We start from the raw sequence: 25,735 nt of genomic DNA, 5'->3' as shown, positions 1-25,735 counted from the left end.
TTGGCAAAGTAACGTCTCTGTTTTTTAATATGCTGTCTAGATTGGCCATAACTTTTCTTCCAAGGAGTAACCGTCTTTTAATTTCATGGTTGTAGTCACCATCTGCAGTGATTTTGGAGCCCCCCAAATAAAGTCTGTCACTGTTTCCATTGTTTCCCCATCTATTTCCCATGAAGTGATGGGACCAGATGCCATGATCTTAATTTTCTGAATGTTGAGTATTAAGTCAAACTTTTCACTCTCCTCTTTCACTTTCATCAAGAGGCTCTTTAGTTCTATGCTTTCTGCCCTAAGGGTGGTGTCATATGTATATATGAGGTTATTGATAGTTCTCCTGGCAATCTTGATTCCAGCTTGTGCTTGATCCAGCACAGTGTTTCTCATAATGTACTCTGCATATAAGTTAAATAAGCAGGGTGACAATATACAACCTTGATGTACTCCTTTCCCTATTTGGAACCAGTCTGTTGTTCCATGTCCAGTTCTAACTGTTGCCTCCTGACCTGCATAACAGATTCCTCAAGAGGCAGATCGGGTGGTCTGGTACTTTCATTCATTTAAGAATTTTCCAGTTTGTTGTGATTCATAGAGTCAAAGGCTTTGGCACAGTCAATAAAGCAGAAATAGATGTTTTTCTGGAACTCTCTTGCTTTTTCAATGATATAATAAGTAATAATTATTAACTGGTTACTGCATGAAAGACCTTTTGTCATGTTTTTATAATTAACATAATTCCACAGATGATAAAATTGAGGCACAAATAAAGTTCTCCAAGATTATACATTTAGTAAGTCATGTAACCTGAATGAAAACCTAGTGTGTTTTTTGGACTTTGAGTGACCCTCCCTTTCATAAACCATGAACTGCTATCCAATAGCTACTTCTTAAAATGTACACTCATGTACCCATGTGTGTATATGTGTGTATATATATACACACATATACACACACATAGGAACAGATAAATCATGTATTTGTCATATTTTATAATTTGTAAATTCAAAAATGTTTATTCTAAGGAAGTAGAAACAACCACAGGTAAAGAGAAAATAATAAAATAATAAATAATTTGTAGAAGGTCTTGCTAAATACTTTTTAAAGTAGATAAAATGTACCATTTTCTATGAAAATGCAAGTTACTAAAAACCAAATGAAATGTATAGACTACACTAACAAGCTTCACAAATACTGAAAATATTAAGACTTTACTGAAAATATCTGCCTAAAAATGTCAGTTGAGATGATTTTTTAAGTGACTAATTTCAGATCTTCAAAATAATACATATTTTTTAAATTATAGAGTTGATTGAAAAATTTTAAGTCTTTTGAAGAAATCTCAGATATGGGTTATTATTTTAGTGACTTATTTGACCAAGAGAAAAAAAATGAGACCTAAGCACAGGTGCTCACCATTAATCTCTCCAATAGTACCTAAATCTGAAACTGGGGTAATGGAAATGGAACAGGGGACACGCAGGAAAGAGTAACTAACTCTGCTTGGGGAAAGCATGGAAAGGGTCAAAGAATAAGAGTCACTTAAGCAGTGTCTTAAATGCATGAATAGGATTTCACAAGAAAAAGTAGGGGAAATAGAATTTCAGGCAGAAGGAGCAGCATTATTATCAATGTTAAAAGTATGGAAAAAATACATATGTCAGAAAATTATGAATGTTTTTTTATAGCATGGGGAAGTGAAGTGCATGTTTGATAGAAGATAAGTGAGATGGAAAAATTAAGCTCTTCAGTCAGTTCAGTTCAGTTCAGTCACTCAGTTGTGTCCGACTCTTTGCGATCCCATGAATCGCAGCACACCAGGCCTCCCTGTCCATCACCAACTCCCGGAGATCACTCAGACTCACGTCCATTGAGTCAGTGATGCCATCCAGCCATCTCATCCTCTGTCGTCCCCTTCTCCTCCTGCCCCCAATCCCTCCCAGCATCAGAGTCTTTGCCAATGAGTCAACTCTTCGCAGGAGGTGGCCAAAGTATTGGAGTTTCAGCTTTAGCATCAGTCCTTCCAAAGAACACCCAGGGCAGATCTCCTTTAGAATGGACTGGTTGGATCTCCTTGCAGTCCAATTGACTCTCAAGAGTCTTCTCCAAAACCACAGTTCAAAAGCATCAATTTCTCGGCACTCAGCTTTCTTCAGTCCAACTCTCACATCCATCTTGGGTTTGCTTAAACCGTGTTTCTTCAGAATGCTAATGTCCATGAGAAATCATAGATGTCTGTGGCATATGAGTTCTATAGACAAATACACTTGAGAATTGCTACATATCATGTGCTTTACCCTCCTGTGGAGATCTACAATGAACAAAAAATTCTAGTAGTAAAAAGAATAAGTAGATAAAATAATTTGCTTAAACTTATTCCACAGTACTTGAAAATTGATTTTCTTTTCATGGAATACCAATTAGCATCTGCAAGAAGATATTTCAAGGAACATGATAAAGGCAATAATATGGCACAGACATTGTCAAATGTATGTCACAGAAATATGAGTGTTAGCTGTATGTAAAATGAATTGAAGAAAGGAAAAAGTAAAGACTTCGTGATCTTCTAAAGAAGAGATGGTATAAACAAAGCTAAATGAAGTGAAGAGAATTTGACAGGTCTTTCCTTTAAAAAGGGTACTTGTTAGGTTTTAATTATCAGCTGGAGGAGTAGGGACAAAGAAGAAGAAAGATTTATTAGTATGAGTCTGATCTGAATCTAAAAGTATTATGAATATGAAAATGCAAGATGATATATGGGCCTTTCCAAAACTATTTCTTATGTAATATTCAGAATTCCCTATCATGGAAAAATTATTTTCCAGCTGCCAAAAAAACTTTAATTTTATGAAGGACATATTGTCTTTGATAAGCAGAGTTCAAGAAATAAAGTTGAACCAACGAATAGGGCTTATAGATTCCAGGATACATGGCTGTGGACAGCCAGGGCACCAAGCATCAGTTGCTATCCAAGGTGCTGAACCGATCTGTCTCACTACTGAAAACTGCTTCTCTTGTCTTTCTGCCTCTGCCTCAAGCTCAACTCTCTGATGGAGTAACAGCCTAGCACCAGACTGAGCAAGATTTAATCTGACTAATATGCCTGCCTTTGTCAGAACTAGATGACTCTGACTTTTGATCAAGACAACAGCTTGATTTCTCAGCTGGACTCCTGGCATATCTGCTGCAAGCTGCAGGCCCTGTGTTCACATAGGTTAAAGATACCCTTACAAGTAGGTAAAAATTTCCTCCAGGAATAAAGCTGACCAGCCAGAGAATCAGGTAATTTGTGGCTGTGGATGGCTGTGAGATGTAGAAATTAATTCTCAAGTTCTCATTTCAGCACCCTCAGCCTTCAGGACCCTGGAGTTTTCCTTCTGCAGACATCTACTGGCTATTGAACTAAGTTGAGCTTCACACTCATTAGGACACATTTTTCTGCCCCCAGGAACTTAAATGTCTAATGGACAAATAAAACAAATAATTTATTTTTTAAATTGACTTATTTATTACAATTGGAGGATAATTTCTTTACAATATGGTGGTGGTTTTTGCCATATATTGACATGAATCACCCATGGGTGCACATGTGTCCCCAACCTGAGCCCCCTCCCACCTCTTTCCCCTCCCCATCCCTCTGGGTTTTCCCAGAGCACTGGCTTTAAGTGCCCTGTTTCATGTATCAAACTTGCACTGGTCATCTATTTTACATATGGTAATATACATGTTTCAATACTATTCTCTCAAATCATCCCACCCTCCCCTTCTCCTACATAGTCCAAAAGTCTGTTCTTTACATCTGTGTCTCTTTTGCTGTCTTGCATATAGGATCATTGTTACCATCTTTCAAAATTCCATATATATGTGTTAATATACTGTATTAATGTTTCTCTTTCTGACTTACTTCACTTTGTATAATAGGCTCCAGCCCACCTCATTAGAACTGACTCAAATGTGTTCTTTTTTTATAGCTGAGTAATATTCCACTGTGTATATGTACTACAACTTCCTTATCCATTTGTCTGCTGATGGACATCTTGGTTGCTTCCATGTCCTAGCTATTGTAAACAGTGTTGTAATGAACATCATTGGGGTACATCTGTCTCTTTCAATTCCGGTTTCCTCAGTGTGTGTGTCCAGCCGTGGCATTGCTGGGTCATATGGCAGTTCCATTTCCAGATTTTAAGGCACCTCCCCACTGTGCTCCATAGTGGCTGCACCAGTTTGCATTGCCACCAGCAGTGTAAGAGGGTTTCCTTTTCTCCACACCCTCTCCAGCATTTATTGTCTGTAGACTTTTTGATGGTGGCCATTCTGATGGGCATGAGATGATACCTCATTGTGGTTTTGACTTGCATTTCTCTAATAATGAGTGATGCTGAGCATCTTTTCATGTGTTTATTAGCCATCTGTGTGTTTTCTTTGGAGAAATGTCTGTTTAGTTCTTTGACCCACTTTTTGGGTTGTTTGTTTTTCTGGTATGGAGCTGTGTGAGCTGCTTGTATATTTTGTCAGTTGTTTTTGTTTGCTATTATTTTCCCATTCTGAAAGCTGCCTTTTCACCTTGCTTATAGTTTCCTTCATTGTACAAAAGCTTTTAAGTTTAATTAGGTCATATTTGTTTACTTTTGTTTTTATTTCCATTACTTTGGTGGGTGGATCATAGAGGATCTTGCTGTGATTTATGTCTGAGAGTGTTCTGCCTATGTTTTCCTGTAAGAGTTTTATAGTTTCTGGTCTTACCTTTAGATCTTTAATCCATTTTGAGTTTATTTTTGTGTAAGGTGTTAGAAAGTGTTCTAGCAAACACATAGTTTAAACTGCTGTGCAGTGGCCTATGCTAGCTGCTAAGTCGCTTCAGTCGTGTCCGACTCTGTGTGACCCCATAAACAGCAGCCCACCAGGCTCCCCCATCCCTGGGATTCTCCAGGCAGAACACTGGAGTGGGCTGCCATTTCTTTCTCCAATGCATGAAAGTGAAAAGTGAAAGGGAAGTCGCTCAGTCATGTCCAACTCTTCGCAAGTGGCCTATATTTAGCACCAGATACATTAAATCCATTAAGAACCAAAAAAGAGAGGTTTAGCATCCTTCCCACTCATATTCACATGTAGCACCACAACCTTCATAACTTCTCCCCATAGTGATTACTTTATTTCTGTCACATAAAAGGAATTAAAAAATCCTTTTAAATCTATTTAAATTTGGAAGGAAAGAATTTTATGGCCTCCTCCAAGTGCTTTTGATAATTTCTAGAGATAAGCTTCTTCAAAGTGTAAGAAGCCTTTTAGAACTACCAGTTCTCAAATCACAATATTGAAGACTTTAGCTCTTGGATGGCTTAGGGATGTTAATAAAATATAGCTCATGACTTGAGAAAAAGCCTGTTGTGGGGCAAACAAGGACAATTTAAAACTGAAGGCAGAGAGAAAGAGAAGTCTGGAAATGTGCAATTTGATAGTGAAAACTGGAACATTTTATACAGAAAAGACTATCTTGAAGATAGTCTTACAAGAACTTTCAGCCAAAAAGACACTCTAAATGAAATTCTGGGACATCAGGCAAGGGATGAGCTAGAGTGGTAAAAATACAGCCCTAGGAACTTGATGAGACCTAGGAAGAAAAATTCCCTTCTTTGGAATTTGACCTTTGAGCTGGAGCAGACAGAATGGCCAAGACCTTTCTATTTACTAAGTGGTACATGTAGGTGTACTTAGTCAGGGTGGAGGTAACCCACAGTGACCAGGATTTTGGTATTGGATATATTAATGTACTTAATTAATATAAATAGTTTAAATAAATCAATGAACACTATACAGTATTATTTAATTGGTCATTTACATTGTGACGACTAATTACCCTTACATACCTTTCAAATAGCAAACATCTAGAATTTCTGTCTGCTTATTGATAATTGAGCAGCACCACCACTTTGCCAACAAAGTGCTGGCATCTAGTCAAAGCTATGGTTTTTCTAGTAGTTGTGTATGGATGTGAGAGTTGGACCATAAAGAAAGCTGAGCACTGAAGAATTGATGCTTTTGAACTGTGGTGTTGGAGAAGACTCTTGAGAGTCCCTTGGACTGCAAGGAGATCAAACCAGTCAATCCTAAGGGCAATCAACCCTGAATATTCACTGGAAGGACTGATCCTGAAGCTGAAACTCCAATAATTTAGCCACCTGATGCAAAGAGCCAACACACTGGAAAAGACCCTGATGCTGGGAAAGATTGAAGGTAGGAGGAGAAGGAGATGATAGAAGATGAGATGGTTGGATGGCATCACTGACTCAATGGGCATAAATTTGAGCAAACTCTAAGAGATAGTGAAGGACGGGGAAGCCTGGAATACTGCAGTCCATGGGGCTGCACAGTTGGACACGACTCAGCGACTGAACAACTGATAACTGGTAACTCAAAGTACAAAATCAGGTATAGACTACTGATTGCAAATATTCACTGCTGCTGCTGCTGCTAAGTCGCTTCAGTCGTGTCCGACTCTGTGCGACCCCACAGACGGTAGCCCACCAGGCTTCCCCTGTCCCTGGGATTCTCCAGGCAAGAACACTGGAGCGGGTTGCCATTTCCTTCTCCAATGCATGAAAAGTGAAAGTGAAGTCACTCAGTCATGTCTGACTCTAGCGACCCCATGGACTGCAGCCCACCAGGCTCCTCCTTCCATGGGATTTTCTAGGCAAAAGTACTGGAGTGGGGTGCCATTGCCTTCTCTGAAATATTCACTAGGTTTTAGGAAAATATCAGCTGAGCTCTCCTTTACCATCCTTCCAGGAGAACTCTGATTAACAACCAAATTTCTGGCTGGTATGAAGCATGTGCAATTCCTTACCAGTTGTGTTCCCTTTGACAATCACACATATGCTTACTCATTTTTTTTTTCATGTCTTTTGACTCTCAGCATTTATTTAATTAGGGTCTCTCTCTCCCTTTCTTCTCTCACAAAGGCCCCTTTCTTTTTGCTTCTTTCCAGCTTTTGTCCATTATAATTTGTCTGTGTGTCAATTTACAGAAAAATTATTCTTATTCATTTCCCTTTGTGTTTTGCATATAGACTCATGGAAAGTCTCTCTTGGGGACTCTGACCCATTGAAAACACATACAATTAGGTCTTAGGTGATCAGCTTAAGAGGTTCAGGGATTAAAAGTAGTGCTCTAGAAAAGTTTCAGTGTTTAATCATTAGGAGAGTTGCTTTAGAGTTTAAATTGCCTGAAAAATATGCTTTTATGGAATAGGTTATTGTTAATTTGCCAACCCAAGAAAGTGCTACTGCACTGAAGAGAAAAAATACAAGAGCAAATAAATGCTCTTTTACTTCTTAGCATCCTTGAATAAGTAGGTCTCATGCATCTCTAGATACGTCATGCATCTCTGTAGTTTATGTCTTTTTAAATAATGGGAGTCTTTGTTGAAGTGCATAAATACAGCTGGTACCAAGAGGAGTTCATTTTGGATGTTTCAGACTTTGGGTATATGAAGAAATGGAGGCTTAGAGAGGCGAAGGCAATTGGTGTGATTTCCTGATCCCCAGAGCAGACATTTAGCAAATATTTATGTGCAGCAAGCATCCAGAGCTTCCCTGGTGTCTCATATGGTAAAGAATCTACCTGCAATGCAGGACACCTGGGTTTGCCCCTGGAGAAGGGAATGCTACCCACTCCAGTATTCTTGCCTGGAGAATTCCATGGACAGAGGAGCCTGGTGGTCTATAGTCCATGGGTTGCGAAGAGTCGGCCACACTGAGCGACTAACACTTAGCACAGCAAGTATTCATGACTGTGTGCTTATTACCCACTCAACCTTGAACATCATATAAAAGAAGTGTATTTTTAAATATATGTACCAAACTTTAATTTTCATTTCACACTCAAAACTTCTGTACAAAAAGAGGCAAAGCAGGCAAAAAAATTACAATGACTTCAGCAAACAACATATGACAATTTTTAAACAGCTTTGTGTATGCAACAGCCTTTATAGATGTAGAGGGAAAATTGGGTTCCAAAGTTTTTGTTTCTTTAAGACAAAATTCCAATGTTTATTATTAACATCTACAAAAATTTGTAGCTGTCTGGGATACAAGATTGAATGAAAAGTCTCTGATGTCTACTGCACAGTTAGATCCCAAGACTGAGTAAGCTTCATTTTTCTTTTGAAGAAGCATGAAATTATTGTTACTTAAATGTGATAATGTATTAAAAACCTCAGTTTACCATTAATATCTTGATACAATGGTGGTGACTAGGAGCAAACACCAATGAAGCATGGTATTAACTAATAGTTAAAGGATAGTATCCAGGAGTTTCTTTCTGGTTCTTAATTAAAACTCCAGCTCCAATGGGTCACCACAATTTAAAACATGGTCACTTTCTTTTTAAACTAATGTCTAGTGGCACATAAAACGTTTCCGAGAACAAAATTATAATGCCAAAGTAGCAGTGCATCTAAGAAATGTCATTTTCACCTTGTCACTTGCCCAAAAATAAATATCTGAGTAATGGGGTACACTTTTATTTGAAAATTATGAGACCTCAAATATGAAATATAGCTAACATTGACATGGATACCGTGGCTAGCACTTTCCCCTGAACAGCTCCTGGGTCCTGGACACACGTGCATGCAGCATACAAAAATGTGATTGTTCAAGGACACCTGAAGGACAGCCTGTTAAAAGAATCTGTCTCCCACTATAGCTCTGGAGTGGACCCACGGCCCACCACCTGTTAGTGATCACAGACATTCAGTTAACCTGTCCTGCTGCTAACCGGAGGCAATAGTTTAGGCCCTGGGCTTTTGAGAATCCATGTTCTGGTGAATCTTGGCTTTGAAACAAGGTGGCCTGGCTAAATGGGGGCAGGCCAGCAACTCCTCACCCCATATGTTTGGTCCCACTTGTGAGAAAGTTGAATTAAAAATTATAAATGTGCTCAACCATTTACTCTGCTAGTCCTTTCTCTGATATGGGAGGAAAATAGACCCTATGACAATAAATATTGAGTACTTCTACATTTCTAGTCTTGACAGTTGTTGCCCAAAGACAACATGTGGCTTCCAAGTAAAAGAAGCTGAGTATCTAATGAATTTGTTCGCCCAGTGTTATCCCAACTTCTGGCTTCCTCTAGGGTTTTAGAATCCCTAGGTTTGGAAAGGTCTTTGAAAGCCATTTAGTGCATTTCTGTTATGACGACAGAACCCTCATCCAACCAGCTGTACTTGTTCAGCTTGAAAAGCTCCAAGGAAAAGGGCTTTTCCTCTCTTTGTTGACTGACTGACATTTAGATATAGACCAGGGAATCCGTTCTGCCACTGAATGGATTTGTTAAAAATAAAACCTAAATATGTCTCTCTTATTCTTAGAGGACTCAAGGGACTGCCACCTGGCTACCAAAATCCAGAAAGTAATGGTGTGACAGCTCATTCCTTGGGACAATGTCATCAAACCCTGATATACCAAACCCAACTTCTGGCATTATCATTCCCTGGATAACTCTCTGCTTCCATCAGAAACAGGCAAGCAATTATACAGGCCAGGTTGAATATTTAAAAGTGTCCAATATCACCCTATAGTATGTATGCATAGGCCACGTGGTGAAAAGAAAAGGACATGGAATCAGCAATGAGGCATCCTGGGTTCTAGTAGTACAGAGGGGTGATGCTGTTTGACTTCATCCTCACTGGAGACCAGAATAAATAGAAGATTTCCAAGATTCCACTCTAACCTCTGATCTGCAGACAGATAACCCTTGTCATATCGCTAATCATCAAGGCAAGGTGGGGTGATGCTTACCGGATTCTATTTACAAAGGAAGGATGAGAGAGTCAGTCTTCTTATTGGCTCATGGTCTTATAGGAGTATTGGAGGTTATCTATTTTATTTGCCCATTTTATAGATGAGGAAAGTGAGATGCAGAGAATTTAAGTGAATTTTCCAAGTTCACTCTGAATCAACAAGTCTACCATTTAATCCCAGTACTCAGGCCTGAGTTTATACATTGTAACAAGCTGGCAGTTAGGTCCTGGAGGAGCTGTCTTTTAAATATCAGGTAATCAGAAAATAAAAATCTCCTCTCTAAAGTCCCCAAGCTTTCTGATAACTAGTTAAGTTCTAGCTAGATCTTTGCTACCACATGAATGGTCCCCAGAGGCCATGGCTCCTATTAGGAGGAGTTGTGTGCCCAGCACTCCACAGACAACTGGAACATTAGCAACCTCACCCACAATTTTAGCCAGAGCTCCACTTCCCTGGTCCTGGAGACAGAGGGTTGAAGCAGAGAGATGACTGCCACTGTTGCTTGGATGCCCTTCTTCCCCACCTGTCCCCACTTCCACGACAGTCACCAGCCCAGCCACAAGAGTGCATCTTTCTATTCTCCTTTCTCCTCCACAAACTGATGCAAACATGCTGATTTTTTCCTCTTGAAAAATGGAAAGGGAATGTTACAGGGTATAAATCAAAATAGGAAGAGAGAATGCTGAGAAATAAAATAGGTGCAAACAGAAAAGTTGATGGGTGCTGTGCCTTCTGAGGAAAGAGAGGGGGTGTGCTGAATTCCAGACACTGGGGCTTATATCTCCACTGGAATTTTTCTTTTCTGGGGTTCCCCCTGTCTCTCTGTCAGGATAACAGTTGTGTTTCTTGTAGCTGGGCTGACCCAGGAAATCAAACTCTTTGTGTTTCTCTAACTATACTTCCCAGAGAGATCAATTTAATCTAGAATTAAAACATGACCACAAACTGTTGGGAAGTTCTGATGGTTACAGGCGTAAGGAACTCCAGTAGCAAAGATCAACGTCTCCAAATTCTGCCTTTTGGAGAAGGGGTTTTTGTTTTAGACATCGAAGGTAAGGCTCTCCAGTCAATTTATGATCTCTGGGTTGAGTCAGTCAGGATACAAATGAAGGTCCATATATTTCAGTGACAAGAAGGAAACGGTTATGTAAATACACAAGTATTAACATCAATCTGTATTAAATTATGTAAACATATACATCTTCTGAGGTCAGTTCAAAGATCCTCTTCATTGAGCAAGGCTTTACTGAAGCATCGCTCGAATCTGTTTGGAAGTCGATTCATCATTCAAGTGCTTTGTAGTGAACCTGGATGGAGAGAAAATGACGGCAGTCAGTGTGCAAACAGTGTGCAAACAGTATGCTCTGAGAAAGCTTTGATCAGAGTTGTCAGCTCATCTTTGGCTTGAGAGGCACAGCTGATATTTAGAAATCAAACTTGGCATCCATTCTTTACACAAAGAGCCACACTTCAGTGTCCAACTTAGTCTCAGATTTAATATTCGATCCTTCCTTCCAAAGAAGTTTATATTTTGGTTATTAAACAAATAGATCTTCTACCTAATCAAATAATTACATGAAGGAGAAACAAGCAATCTCGTTTTCCAGGGAGACAGATTTCACGTGCTTGAGTGCAGGCTCTTGGCACACCTCCTGAGTCACCGATTGTAAAAGCTTGGTTTGCATATAGCAACACTGTTGCTGCTGTTTAGTTGCTAAGTCATGTGTGACTCTTTTGCCACGCTATGGACTATAGCTCACAGGCTCCTCTGTCCATGGGCTTCCCCGGGCAAGGATGCTGGAATGGGTTGCCATTTCCTCCACCAGGGATCGAACCCACATCTCCTGCACTGGCAGGAGGATTCTTTACCACCCAGTCACCGTAACAACATTATCCAACTGTCTAGTTACTGTTTTCTCCTTTTGTGAGAGTGCTTATCCTCATTACCACCGCAAGGGGGCACTAAGGCAGACCCATATAGGAAAGAAAAGTGGTGTAATGTGTATCTTCACATTTACTGGTCATGAAAAGGAAGGAAAGGAGAATTAACATGTAGTAAAATCTTGACTGTGTTCCAAGCACTGTGGAAGTTTTTATTTCACTCACACTCACACTAACTCTTTGCAGGACAGGTTATTACTTCCATTTTACAGATGAGCAAACTGAGATTTAGAGATGTTAAATGACCCATTCCAGATGACAAATACAACAATGCATGATTTATGAACAATTTGTGGTTTCTGATGTGGATCCAGGTCTGGCTGCCTCAAAAGTCTGTACCCTCTGACCATCACAGTGCCTAGAAGAGACACAAAATGCCAAGAACTCAGTGGAACTTGCAGTCTACCACAGTGCCCTGGTCTCCAAGCCTTGCTTAACAGAATGACATTGGACTTCCCTGATGGTCCAGTGGTTAACCTTTCAGTGCAAGGGGCGTGGGTTCGATCCCTGGTCGGGGAGCCAAGATTCCCACACAACTCATGGCCAAAAAACCAAAACATAAAACAGAAGCAATATTGTCATGAATTTAACAAAGACTTAAAATGGTCTGCATCAAAAAAATCTTTAAAAAAAAAGTCAGAAGCCAAAAGTTTTCTTAGTGAGTGTGGAAAGTCTGCCTTCTATGAAATGGGCATCAATGGAAAAAAACCTTGGTTTACCCACAGAATTTGAAAGACTCTTAGGTTAATGCTACATCTGTTCTGAAGAATGGTGACTTAGCAGCTGCACCAAAAAGGATCAGCCTCAGTGTATAATTTATTCATGTCATGTGCATCTGAGTTTCTTCCTTTATTAGATGGGGATAATAGATCTTACCATTCTGACTTGTGATGATTAAATGAGAACATGAAACATACATGTTGTACATCATAGAGTATCATTGCTTCATTTCACTTATTGAACATTCACTACATGAATGGTATTGAGAGGAACAGAGGGAAATCACCAATGACTAAGACAGCAGGGGCCATAAACTTTTCCAGATGGCAATCCAATTGGCCTGATTCAACAAACTATATAGATGTGTCACAGCTAAACAAATAAGAGTCCTGCCCTGCAGTGGATTAAGTGCATGTGTCCTTGGGAAGAGCAGGTGCTTTAGCATGGCTCAGGAGCAGTGAGGAGCTGTCAGGGGCATTGACCAGATACAAGGGCATCCAGACATGGGAGCAGGGTTCTCAGTATTGGCAACTCCACAGATGCCTCATGCAGGGACCTTCAGAACAAACCCACAAACCCAAAATGGATGCCTGAGCCCCTATCCCAGCGATTAAAATTAATCTGGTCTGGGTTGGACCCAAGCATCAGTGTTGGCAAAAGCTACCCACCTAATTCTCATATGCAGCCAGGTCTGGGGAGCAGGGGTGGAGGGGGAAGTGAGACCCAGGAGGCTTCTTCTCCTGACAAGTCCCCACCAACCACAAAGCAGTGTGGCCAGGATCTGGTCTTTGACCTGCAGGGTCACCCAGACCAGGGTTTAATCTTGGCTCAGCCATCTGCTGTGAGAACTTTTGCCAAGTGAGTTGACTTCTCTAAATTTCAGTTTCTTCCATCTGTGAAAAGGGGATGATAAAAATGGGGCTGACCTCAACATGTGTTAACAGACGTAAGAGGTTAAGCTTGGTGTTTTTAGCCCTTGGACCCTAGCAGCATCTAAATTAGCAGTGGATCTGAAGGGTTGCTACCCCACAGGGTTGAAGCTCACCTGAGGGCATTCAGTAGCCCCTCCACACTGTCCGGGGCCTGTTCCTTCAAAACCTTTATGCAGCCTTTCATCTAGGAAGAGAAAGTACAAGATTTGGTTAATACCTTAGCAATTCTGCCCATCATAGTATCTGTCCATAACAATATCTGCCTGTAATAATACTACATTGTTTGTCTTCATAGAAAGCAAATATTGAAATGACCAATAAACCTTCCTCCTCCGTCGGGCCAGTGAGTTGCTTCTGTGGGTTTCTAGAAGCTTCTGTCAGTTTTCATATTATACCACAATTGAATATCTTCTGTGTCTGGCCTTTGGAGACAAAGACTTGAGACTGATTTTCTTGTCTTGGACACCAGAGCCAAGAGCAGAGCTTCTCTAGTCTGTGCTCAGGGGAGGCTGACCAAATGAACTGCAAACCTGATCATTTTACACCACCCTCTGCCCAGAATGCATTTCGTCCTTTAGTTGTTTGACTGGTAATCTCTTTAAAACTTTTTTAGGACTCAGCTGGAGCGCACCAACACCAGGAAGCCTCTTCTGATCTCATTACCTTCACCAGGTAGAAGTAACCACCACATATTTGTATCCCTGATAGTACACTGGCATTTCTCAGAGAACCTTAAGAGATCTTAGTGCTCAGGTTAATTTGTCTCCCTCCCCAGGCCAGGAGAGGGCCAGTAAAGGACAACAGTTAGGAATACGAAGCACATGGAGGCAGAATGCCTGGGTTTCATCCATCCTTCTTTATTTAGCATCTTCCTAAACCGGGTAAGTTTCTTAGCTTTTTGTGTCCTTGCAATATAATTTATTCATCATTTGGGAAATACATGAAAGCTAAATCTACATCTTAATAGATCACATTATATTACTCATATACGGGAATTTTTTTGGCAAAGGAAGAATCCTTCTGGAAAGAATACAGTCAGTCATTTTAAACTCACAGATACTCATGCATTGATTGGGTAAACAGTACTAAGGACCTCTCTTACAATGGTCGCTTAGAAAATGTTTTTGTAGGCTGAAAGCTTTTCCCCAAAGACTTGATAAAGCTTGTTGGATTGATGGGGGCAGCCTGAAGCACAGGGCTTAGAGTCATTTGGGGGTATGCTTAGCCTCATCCAAAAAGAATGTCGTGGTCAATCAGAGATGCCTGTCACAGGTGCAGGATGGGGACAAGCACAGGATGAAGAGATTCAGTCCCTCTCCCAAGAGAGCTCAGAGCCCAGTGGGAGAAGAGAGACAAACAGCTCCTTGTCATCCTTTGATATGTGTTCTTGTAAAAAGTGCCCACGGAGAAATGGGGATACAGATTAGAAAAGAGGCAGAAGTGTGGTGGATACTCTACGGGAATTTCTAGTTCGATCTCAGGCTGATAAAAGCCTGGGTTGTGACTAACAAGACACAGTCAGAGATGCATTCTGGACCATATTCAACGTGCGTTTAACAACATGTTCAGGACTTGAGGCCTTGACCTGTGGAAAATACCCTTGATAGGTGTTCAACGATCTAATAATGTGGTTAATACTGCAAGGGATCTGAGGAAGTAGAGCTGGAGATGGGAGGCCCGGTGGGAGCCCCTGAGAGTGAGGGCGTGAGTGACGGTGTGAGGGAGAGCATGAGTGAGCTTGTGAGAGCGGCAGTAGGCACAGAGCGTCAGGGCGAGATGAGAGGACGCGCTGAGGTCCAGGCCACAGGACTCGGTGTCTGAGGAGGTGTGAAGGTGAAGAGCGAAGAAGACTGTTCCTAGGTTCTGCGGAAAAACCCCAGGTTTGGCTTTGACCCTGAGTTGAAAGGAGGTGAAATACCTGAGACAGGAGCCCAAGAGGAGGAGCAGGTCTGTGTGAAAGTGAGAACATTTGATTTGAGGCCGGCCATACCTCAGGTGTCCAGAGGAGGTGGGGGTCTGGGATTCTGGGTGAGGTGTGGGCTGGGGACCGGGCTTAAAGAGTGATACTGTATTGGATCGCTCCATGTAGTTTTAAGGAAATCAGTTGAAAATGCCACCTCATTCCAGCCTGCATCCCTCACACCCACGAACAGGATCTGTTCTCTAAATGATGACCAACCCTCTGGGCCGCCATGACTCTGCTGGGATGAATCCTCTGCTCGGAGTACTCTTCCTTCTCTCCGTCCACTTGGTAAGATTCCCCAGATCCACCTGAAACATCGCCCTCTTTCTCTGCCTCTCTACAGAAGGAATTTCTCCCTCATCTGGGTGTCTAGAGCTCAGTACTTCCATTTTGGGCTCCAGAACACATTCTCTGTAAGGACAGGATCTAGTTCATTATCTGCTTCTTCATAGTTGATGCTGATACCCTGAGGGTTTATAAACCCCATGCCTGTAACTGCTGACTTCGAAGCAGACTGGTATCTGGAAGGAGAGCCTTTATGTCATCAGAGAAAAATGACCCATTATATAGTACACATACTGTGCTCTGTAAACCTGAAACTTTCTTAGAGACATGGGTGAGCTTCAGTACAAGCAAGCCATTCTTAGTGAGACCAACTTGAACAAACAGACTTCATCAGGAATGGGGAGGGTTAGAACTAACATCATATAATGTTTACAGCCTCCACAGAAAGAGTCAGTGAATGACAAGCAAGGACGAGCTTTTTTTTAAGTTAAGGCTACAAGACATAATGGTACTCAGTGTATTTTTAATTATTGACTCTCTGACAAATTAACAAATGGCTGTGGTAAATGAGAATGTCCTATGAGTACTAGGTAATAAATTCAATCCATATTCAAATGATATTCATGGGTTATTAATAGAGCTATTTATGCTCAATCTATAGCATAAAAATGTTAAAGCCTCACGAAGAATACAGTAAAATATTTATTGGTATGGAAAAAATTCTGTAATATACTGTTATGCAAATTAAATGTTTTTAAATAACAATTATAGCAGGGTGCTAATCTGTTAAGTATTAATACATACACACAGACACCCAAACATCTATATAAAATGAAGGGACAAATATATGTGACATATTGATGACACATGATGTCCATGGTGAGGTTACCACAGATATGTTTAAAGTTCTGTATATTAATTTCCTTTATTTCCCCCAAATTTTTATATAAATATTTATTTTCTTGAGAAATAAAAATAATTATATTAAAAATAAGGAAAACTCTATGGAGAACTATGGCTAGCTATGTATGCTAGGAAGCCAGAACCTCAACATGAGTAAACTGAATTGTATTATAAACTGAAAAATTTTCTTACACTCTTCAGACTCACAGCCCCTCTGGGCATCTGGACCTTCTGTCTGCACAGAACTAGAGCATCAAAGATGCTGCTGTCTATGCATGAATGAGCCTAGAGAGTGCATACCCCTACTTAGCTGTTTCAGAATAAGTTAGTACCAAAAGGTGCTATTCTGTACTTAAAAGGTTTTAAATTAATACAGGGATACATTGCTGGGTGCTGCTGCAGGCAAACACTGGGCTGAGAGGAGTGTCTTTATCTCACAGTCAACAGGAAATCACTTGCACACCACCATCATTTGTTTTCCAGTCCTATTCATTCACTCAGCAAAAATTTTATGAGCACTATGCTCCATGGACCAAAGACACTGTTAGGCAATGGAGTGGGCATCAGGTGTATACATCCTGGTCTCCGCTCTTGTCCACAAACTCAGAATCTGTGTTTGTTGTTTAGTTGCCAAGTCGTGCCCAACTCTTTGTGACGCCATGGGCTACAGCCCACCAGGCTCCTCTGCCCATGGGATTTCCCAGGCAAGTATACTGGAATGGGTTGCCATTTCCTTCTCCAGGGGATCTTCCCTACCCGGGGATCAACCTGTGTCTCCTGCACTGCAGGCAGATAGATACTTTATTGTGGAGCTACCAGGGAAGTACCAGAGTCTGTGAAGGAGTTAGAAAATCCAAAATGGCGGGCGCTCTGGGGCCGGAGGAGAAGCAAGGCTCTACTCCATGCAGGGTGCGGGAGACGTGCTCCACATGAGGGGACATGTGAAGAGTGTCTTAAAGGAATCCCCCTACCAGGGAAGAGGCCGGGCGCTCTGGGCAGGGCTCAAGCATAGTCCAAGGACAAGAAAAAGCATGAGAATCAGGTGGTGCTCTCTGCTGGGCAATGGGACAGGAAGTTGGAACGTTGTTTGGGATTTGACCATGGTGTCTTGTAATCCAGTTATCTCCTAATGCTTTTCACGCTGAGATACATATATACAAGTAAATACGTATATGGCACGTGGAAAAGCTGAAGGGCAGCTAGCAGCTAAGTGACTGCTCACCCCTCAGCCCCTCTACAAGCTGAGGGGATCAGCGTCTCCATTCTCTTTCTGTGTCTTTGAGGTTGGATGCATTTGTTGTATGCCCGTGAACAGGACTGGACTTTTTGCTACAAGGAGAGATGCCCTGATGGATTTGCAACAGGGAGAGCTCACTCATGGGCAGTTGGTGGGGGGTGGATGGAGGGGAGGGAGAGAGAGAAGCAAGGTCTGTTTGGCGACATTCACGAGCCCCTACTGGGAAATCACCTATCATAACTGTTCTTACATCGATCTTGGATGTCTTGCAGAAAGCTCCCACGGGATGCACGTGGTCGTACAGGATGATGACCCCCACCATGACCCTCATGCAGAACATCAGCGTTTCTTCACTGGTAAACCTACTCCTGTATTCCCTGGAAGAGAGGAGAAATGGCAGAGGTGTTACTTCCGTGACAGATCCATTTGTTTTTGGCTCCACAACTGGCTAGTTTAGCCTCCTCCAATCCTCTCTTGAGAACAATCCTAGACCTGCAAGAACCAGGTTAATAAGCTCTTAAAGAAACTGGCGATGATAATTCTCCTTGAATCTATCCAACCAGTGTGAAAACAAGGTAAATTGGAGGGCAGTAAATTCTCTTCTCTTCTGCCCTTAGCGAGCCAGCTCATCACATATAAAACCCCCCCACCCATCAATCATGAATATTTTATAGCAGGTCTCTCTGGCTGTCCTAGATTATAGAGAATAATGGCTTCATTATGGAGAAAACGAATCAAGCTCATTTCTATAGAGCAGCTACTGCGTCGCCAGTCAGGGTAACTTCCTTTGTTAAGATACAGGCTGCAGATTGAATTAGATTGGCAAAGATACCTAAAAGAGATTACACACCATTCATTGGGTTGAGAGTATTTGTGGAGCTTGAATTCTGTTCCCTTACCTTGACAGGGGCATTGATGATTCAGATAATTCAGGCCAATTCTAGAGGCTTTCTTAACATCAACTTCATTCTGACTTGGCTCCACAATGATGATTATTATTTCCATCTTGGAATAAATATTAACTTAAATATAAATGAAATATCTGGAAGGAATGCCTCTTACATTTGAACAGAGCATCACATTTTAGAAGGCACTCTTGATGCCTGTGGCACTCCCAAACTTTCTGCCTTGTAGATGGCACTATGGGGATCTCATCAGGTGAGGAAACCAAGGTCAGACCACCTGTCAGTGGGCACAGAAGGGGCTACAAAATAAATAGAATAAGGGGAAACCTGACACTGGAGTGAAGATTTCCTCATTACTATACTGCCTCACCTCAACAACTCAAGCATTTTTAAAATCTAGCAACTAATTTAAGTACAAAGAAACTGCCACATGCCTGAGAGAGAGATTTTCATTATCATTTTTATAATAGTCTTACCAGTTCTACTCTTGGTTTTAAATATTCTCTCAAATCTTTTATCCAGCATACTTATATCGTCTCTCAAATCTTTTCTCCAATATACCTATAACAATACCCAGTCATTTAACTCAATCCACCATTTGATCTGCATACAACTTCTCCTGCATCTTTGATTCAAGTTTTGATTCTGCCATCTAACAAGCCACGCGATCTTTGGGAAGATGTCAGTTAACCAATTTCAGCCTTGTCTTCCTTAGCTTTAAGATGGGGATAACTACACCTATCGCCAGAGTTCTTTATGAAATTAATTCAGTTAATATATAAGGAAATGTTGACGTGCTAACCCAAACGTTAGAAGCGGTCATCACCACCATCATCACTGTTAGAGATACGTGAATTCTTGACATGGATACACCTCTGATTTAACTTACGGAGTTTCCAGCATGACTTTACAAACACTTGTCATCGTACTGAGGCAGTCTGTGGTGTTCTCTATTGGCAGGGTTTTGTTCTAAATGGGAGACACAAAGCGTGTTAGCCTGTTAGCAGCTTTGATGGGCAACTGGGCGGAAGGCACTTTGTTGCTCAACATCACTTACTTCGGAGACAAAGTGCATGGTGGCATTGCTGAGGGTTTTCAGCATCGGCGTGGCTTCTGCGTAGAACAGGGACATTCGATTGGCCATCTCATTGTTGACTTCATTCTCAATGTCTAGCTGATGAAAAGAAGATGAGAAGATGCGATTGATAAAGAGACGGTCAACAGCTCAAATTGTGTCTTCTGGAAAATGAATCACAAAGGCTCTGTCTTCTCCCTGTGCCCCTCCTGATGCAGAAATTAAAAGAGATCTGGAACCTGGGGCTGTCGACCCAGGAGATCCAGGGACTCACATGCATGTTGTTGATGCGATTGCGACTGATGGTCCTTCTGTAGTAGCTGAAGTCATTCTGAATAGCGGGGTTCCTCATCTGAAGTTCAGAAAAGAGGAAAGAAGGTCATTTCTCAGCATCAGAGCGGGGTTATTTACCCAAAATCCAGGCAATATATTTTGTACAGATACCAGGACTTCTCTTTGTTACCCAAGAGTTAAAACAACTTTGGGTTAAAAATAGACTCAGAGCTTCATTATTTAAGAATACACCCTATTTTTACCCTAGGCTAGATTTTAGGGAAAGCACACTTGCTTCCAAAGAGGAACAGACACTTGAGATGTTTTCTCTGGTTGTATTTGGCAGATTTTGAATTTCCACATACAAACCACCATCATAAATCACTTTGACCACAAGGAGTGTGAATTCTTACCACATCACATGTCTCTTGGGGAAAGGAGCTACTTCCCTCATCTTTTTTCCCCACCCCACAGCCCTGCAAAGCACCTGGACATGCAGGTGCTCGGTGTGAATCTGTTAAATTGTCCAAGCGCACATGGCCTAACCTTCAGCTCATCGAATCGAAGGGTGAAATGCAGAATTTCCGCGAATTCCTTGGCCAGGGCCTGCTCCCGCTCCAGGTGCTGGGTTGGTGTGTAGGGTGGACAGGTCAGAGATTCCAATAAACTCTGAAGAGCTTTTTCTAAAAGTCAAAGGGATACATACATATTTGAGGTGGATCACAGAGATTTTTCAAAAAGCCCAATTTGCAGCCCCAGTTGACATTCTCAGAGATGACCTGTGTGAGTCTTTCCTCTCCACCTTTCCCCCACAGAACAGTGTGAAATGTGATGTGTGTGGATAAGGAGGAAAAGGACCCCCCCTGCCCTCCATGCCTGAGAAGGCTGCCTCCACTGCAGAACTGACCCATGGTCCCAAAGCTCAGCTGGACCCTCCCATGTTCAGCTGTTCCAAATCCTAACACTGTAGAAAACCACAAATAGGATTTTGTGGTTGAGATGGATGAGACAGCCATCCATGGATGGATGAGACAGCCATCCATGACCCAGGATGAGATGAGGTGGCCCTGAATGCATGGGTTACATTGCTTGCTTTGCAGGGAGAGACTTCCAGTCCACACCAGCCCTTCTCTGCAATGACACTCTTAGCAAATCCCAGGAATATTTTTCTGCAAACCTGCTGCCATATCTACCTCCATTACTATCCTGAAAACAGTCTCATTACTCTCACTTGTCTGTTTCTAAACCTTCCTTCCTGCTTTTTCTTCAATATATTTTTCTTGGCATCAAGTCATTTTATCAGTCCTCTAGAGAAGAGGTAGGCAAACTCTGGCCCACAGGCTAAATCAGGTCCACAGTCACTTTTTTCTTGCAAATAAAGTTTTATTAAAACACAGCCATGCTTCATTAATATTTTCATTCTGTGCCACAATGGCAGGGCTGAGTGGCTGTAACAACGATAGGATAGCCCACAAGCCTAAAATATTTATTATCTGGCTCTTTACAAGGGTTCGCTAGTGCTGATTTTATCATCCCCAGAGGCCTTTTACAGTTTCTTTCTGAGGACATCACTAGCATTTTCTATCTACAGAAACACACTGTCTTCTGAGGCAGCCCACTTGACCTTGGTGGATCTTTTTCCGTCTGCTGAGCTGACACTTGGCTCCTTATGATTTCAGTTCAAGGGGTCTAGACACACACTTTGAGGAAACTGAGAAGTCGATCCCTCTTCAACCTGAGAGTCTTCAGGAGCTCTTTTTGAAAAACTGGTTCAGTTCATTGAACTATTCCCTTGGAGTCTCAGTTTCAAGTTCTCTCAACATCACGGCTATTATTCCCCCAGGGTACTTTACTTTCTCTGTTTAATTCCTAAAATGTAGCACTCACTTATGGCAGAAGTAGAATAAAACATGATCACACACTTCCTAAAGGAAATCAACCCTGAATACTCATTGGAAGGATTGATGCTGAAGCTGAAGCTCCAATACTTTGGCCATCTGATGCAAAGAGATGACTCTTTGGAAAAGACCCTGATATTAGGAAAGGTTGAAGGCAGGAGGAGAAGGGGACGACAGAGGATGAGATGGTTGGATGGCATCACCGACTTGATGGACATGAGTTTGAGCAAACTGCAGGAGACAGTGAAGGACAGGGAAGCCTTGCGTGCTGCAGTCTATGGGGTCGCAGAGACTCGGACATGACTGAGCGATGGAACAACAGTAAAACCCCCTTCCTCATTCTAGACATATCATACGTTTTAACCAGTGAAACCTCAGATAGCTTTACTGTTGGGAGAGGGGTTATATCATATCAGTGGTCACATGGAGACTACTGTCAACCAGACTTGATTTTACTCTGAACTCTGCAAAGCCATCCTGTACCTGCGCAGAGTTGGTTTTGTTTTTTTTTGTTTTTTGTTTTTAAGCTTAAGAAAAGAACATTATATTTGTCTTTCTTATATTTTGCTATATTATTGGGTTGGCTAAAAAGCTCATTTGGGTTTTTCTGTGCTATCATCTGGAAAATTCAAATTAACTTTTTTTGGCCAACCAAATAAATTTAACACATGATTCCAGCCAACCAACTTCTTTTTGGGTTAGCAGGTAACATGGATTTTCCAACTTCTCTGTCCTTTGGAAATGTGATCAGACAGGGTAATACTGTTAAGAATAGAACTTAGCTGAGAACAAAACCAAAGGAAGACCCATTAGTAAAGACACTCGAAACATGCCAATAAATGCAGGGGAAGAAACTCTGAGGCATGTTGTCAGAAATGGACCTGACTGCTGTTTTTGTATCTGAGTGGCCTCTGATGATGCACAAGAGTGGATGTGGGGCAGTTTCCAATCCCCTGAGCTTTTCCTGCTACTTTCTCAAATACCATCACAGAGTTTCACAAGAGGGACATGAAAATCATAAACACATACTCACCTAGCCTGATGGAAAACTCATAAAATCTCTTCAGTCTCACGACTAAAGGACACACTGCATTCCAAGCTTTTTCCTGAAGCTGAATGTCATTGGGATTTTGGATGGCCTGCCAAAACACGATGGAATTTTCTGCTTAAAAAGAAGCAGTAGGCTCCACGTCAAAATGACTTAAGATTGAGAAAGAATTTGAGTTAAAAAAAAAAAAATTCCTGCTGTCTTTTGCTAATGTATACTGCCTAAATCAGTTCATGGAAGTATTGTCCAAGATGCTCAATTAGGATGGTGATTTTAGCACTTGAACATAATGCAAATGGCTCAACAATTAGACACCATGTCATTTGACTCACTTCTTGTATCTTCAATGCAAAAAAAAAAAAAAAGCATGTCTAATTGGAAGCAATTCAGATCTCCTCCATGACCATTTGATTCTTCTAAAGTAGAGCTAGTGCTCATTATGAAGTGCAGATTTTGTAGATGTTTTCCTTTCTCTATAATATGTATTACATTCCTGACAGTCTGAGATGGTACCTAAATTGCCTAAATTAAATGGTGACCCTTAAGTAGAAAAATAACCTCTTAATAGGCTGCTACTTTCTTTGAAATGCTGTTTTGCTTGGGTTTCAGCAGTTTGAGGATTATGATGCTAGCGGCATTTTATTGTTGTTGCTATGTCTTGTTTTTTTTCAGAAAATGGTGATGGCAATGTGTGTGTGTGCTGATACTTCCATAAAGCTAATTATTTCAAACAAAAGGAGTGTGAGGTTTCTTGCCTTGAAGGCATGACAAACTCTCAAAAGCCACACTGCCATTTTTTTTGTTGTTTTGGTCACTGTTTTCTTTTTCCTGCACTTATTATTTTGATCTTACACGTCATTTCAGGATGACAGATGAGCAGGCTCCTTAAGGGAGGTTGTTTATGTCTCTTGATTGTGATAGTCATGAAACCTGCCAAAAATCATTACAAAATGTTGGAAAGTTCACATACACCCAGACTTCATGACTCATATTTCAACTACCGTTCACAGATTTCATGTTTCTCTTACACGAAGCAACATATTGACAAATTATTGTTTAAATGTAAGTCCCACAATTTCCAATGCATGTCAGAGGAGAGAATGGCTTGCACTTTACATGGTGCACAGCACTATGTGCTCAGATCAGTGGACTTGAATAAAAGGGACCATTCATACATTTTTAAGGACACATTACCCTCCTTGTTCTTCCTGGTATGCTAGGAAAAACTAGGGCTATTACTTAATCTTGCTGTGTGTGTGCGTGTGTGGGTTTCCCTTCTCCACCAAGGGCGTTGTCAGCTTAGTGTTATTATTGGCATACATCTCGGATCTCTGGCCCTGCGCCCTTGTACGCCTGCAGGTCTGCGAGGATGCTCTCGGAATCCTGGAGCACGGCGCTGATCTGGTTCCATATTTCCCTCTCTCCTTCTGTGGGCTGGGCATCTAGGCAGACAGGAAACCAAGAGACACAGAGGCTTGTGTTTATAAACAGCCTGGGAAGAGGCTCGGCATTCAATTCTACCCGCTAGACAATCCTATGTGACTCCTGCAGGCATGGTATTTCCTCTTTAACATAATAAGGTGCAAAGAAATGAAAACTAACAGAAGATCTGGCCATTACTGAGTTCAAAATAGTTACAAATATTTCACTCACATCTAACAAAGATTGTTGGAATCATTGTGCATGCGCAGTCGCTCCATTGTATCTGATTCTTTGAGATCTCATGGACTGTAGCCCACCCGGCTCCTCTGTCCATTTGATTTCCCAGGCAAGCATACTGGAGTGGGTTGGCATTTCCTTCTCCAGGGGATCTTCCTGACCCAGAGATCAAGCCCATGTCTCCTGCAGTGCAGGTGGATTCTTTACCACTGAGCCACCTAAGAAGCCCATGGAATCATTGTAGGCACCCCTTTATTTGTATAGATCACTTTTTTTTTTTTGCACATATACTATGTGTCAAGTGGTACACTGGGTGATAGAAAGAATAAACATTACCTTTTGGGATCCAATTCTAATATTTAATAGAAGCTATTGTGACTGAAAGTCTGTGAATCTGAGTCTAGATGGGAAAATAGTCCCCCCTTATATTTCCATACTAAAAAACACTTAAGATTTTCTGTAATTAATCCTTCAGAGCTATGGTATAGGTGTATCTTTGCAGAACATAGTGATGTAGAAAGCAATGGAGTTCCTTTTTGAACATGAGCTCAAGAAGTGCAGAGAGTTCATTTTAAAGACTCCTATACTGTTCATCTTTGGTCTTAACCATGAAACTTATCCACAAAAATAAGTAATGCATTTAAACTTAAATGCTTAAGAACAAATTCTAACAGTCACAGAGACATCCACTTAGTTCCTCAATGAATTCTGACTTGTTTACATTCCTGGAGCCAATGTATGTTCTTGCCTGCAGGAATATTTTGTGAGGGCTGGTGGGTGGAAGTTGAATGGTGGTAAAGATAGGGTTTTATTTATCTCACAATGCCTATAAAATAGGTTTCTTGCCTGGGCTAGTTAGGAAATTAATCTCCATCTAAAACAAAGGCATTGCTAATACAGGAAGAGGACAGATGTCATCTCCTAAAATCTGTTTTTAAAAATCCAAGTCCTAAGAACTGAGTTCTCCCAGCAGACTTCACTAATGAAAGGGTACCTGCATGCGTGCTCAGTCACTTCAGTCATGTCCCACTCTTTGCAACCCTATGGACTGTAGCCCGCCGGCTCCTCTGTCTATGGGATTCTCCAGGTAAGAATCCTGGAG

The 25,735-nt window shown here is 41.3% G+C and overlaps 1 protein-coding gene across 5 annotated transcripts in view; it reads right to left on the bottom strand.

The window, feature by feature from the left end:
• Window positions 1-7,831: 7,831 nt before the first annotated feature.
• FAM49A (family with sequence similarity 49 member A) overlaps window positions 7,832-25,735 on the bottom strand; it is a 102,492-nt gene continuing 84,588 nt past the window's right edge. For 3 of the 5 annotated variants that reach the window (XM_027556026.1, XM_027556028.1, XM_027556027.1), the window contains exons 4-12: window positions 24,295-24,416; window positions 22,960-23,065; window positions 20,575-20,711; window positions 20,030-20,107; window positions 19,738-19,854; window positions 19,570-19,649; window positions 18,026-18,152; window positions 13,501-13,571; window positions 11,867-12,093 (exon numbers count right to left, since the gene is read on the bottom strand). In XM_027556026.1, coding sequence (XP_027411827.1) covers window positions 12,015-12,093; window positions 13,501-13,571; window positions 18,026-18,152; window positions 19,570-19,649; window positions 19,738-19,854; window positions 20,030-20,107; window positions 20,575-20,711; window positions 22,960-23,065; window positions 24,295-24,416 — 917 coding nt within the window. In that variant the 3' untranslated portion in view covers window positions 11,867-12,014. Of the gene's footprint in view, window positions 11,102-11,866; window positions 12,094-13,500; window positions 13,572-18,025; window positions 18,153-19,569; window positions 19,650-19,737; window positions 19,855-20,029; window positions 20,108-20,574; window positions 20,712-22,959; window positions 23,066-24,294; window positions 24,417-25,735 lie in introns of those variants that run through there. The other 2 variants (XM_027556029.1, XM_027556030.1) reach the window with 2 other exon arrangements.

Source organism: Bos indicus x Bos taurus, chromosome 11 (assembly GCF_003369695.1).
Source record: "Bos indicus x Bos taurus breed Angus x Brahman F1 hybrid chromosome 11, Bos_hybrid_MaternalHap_v2.0, whole genome shotgun sequence".
Classification (NCBI taxonomy): Eukaryota; Metazoa; Chordata; class Mammalia; order Artiodactyla; family Bovidae; genus Bos; species Bos indicus x Bos taurus.
This window is presented reverse-complemented; position numbering and strand designations above follow the sequence as displayed.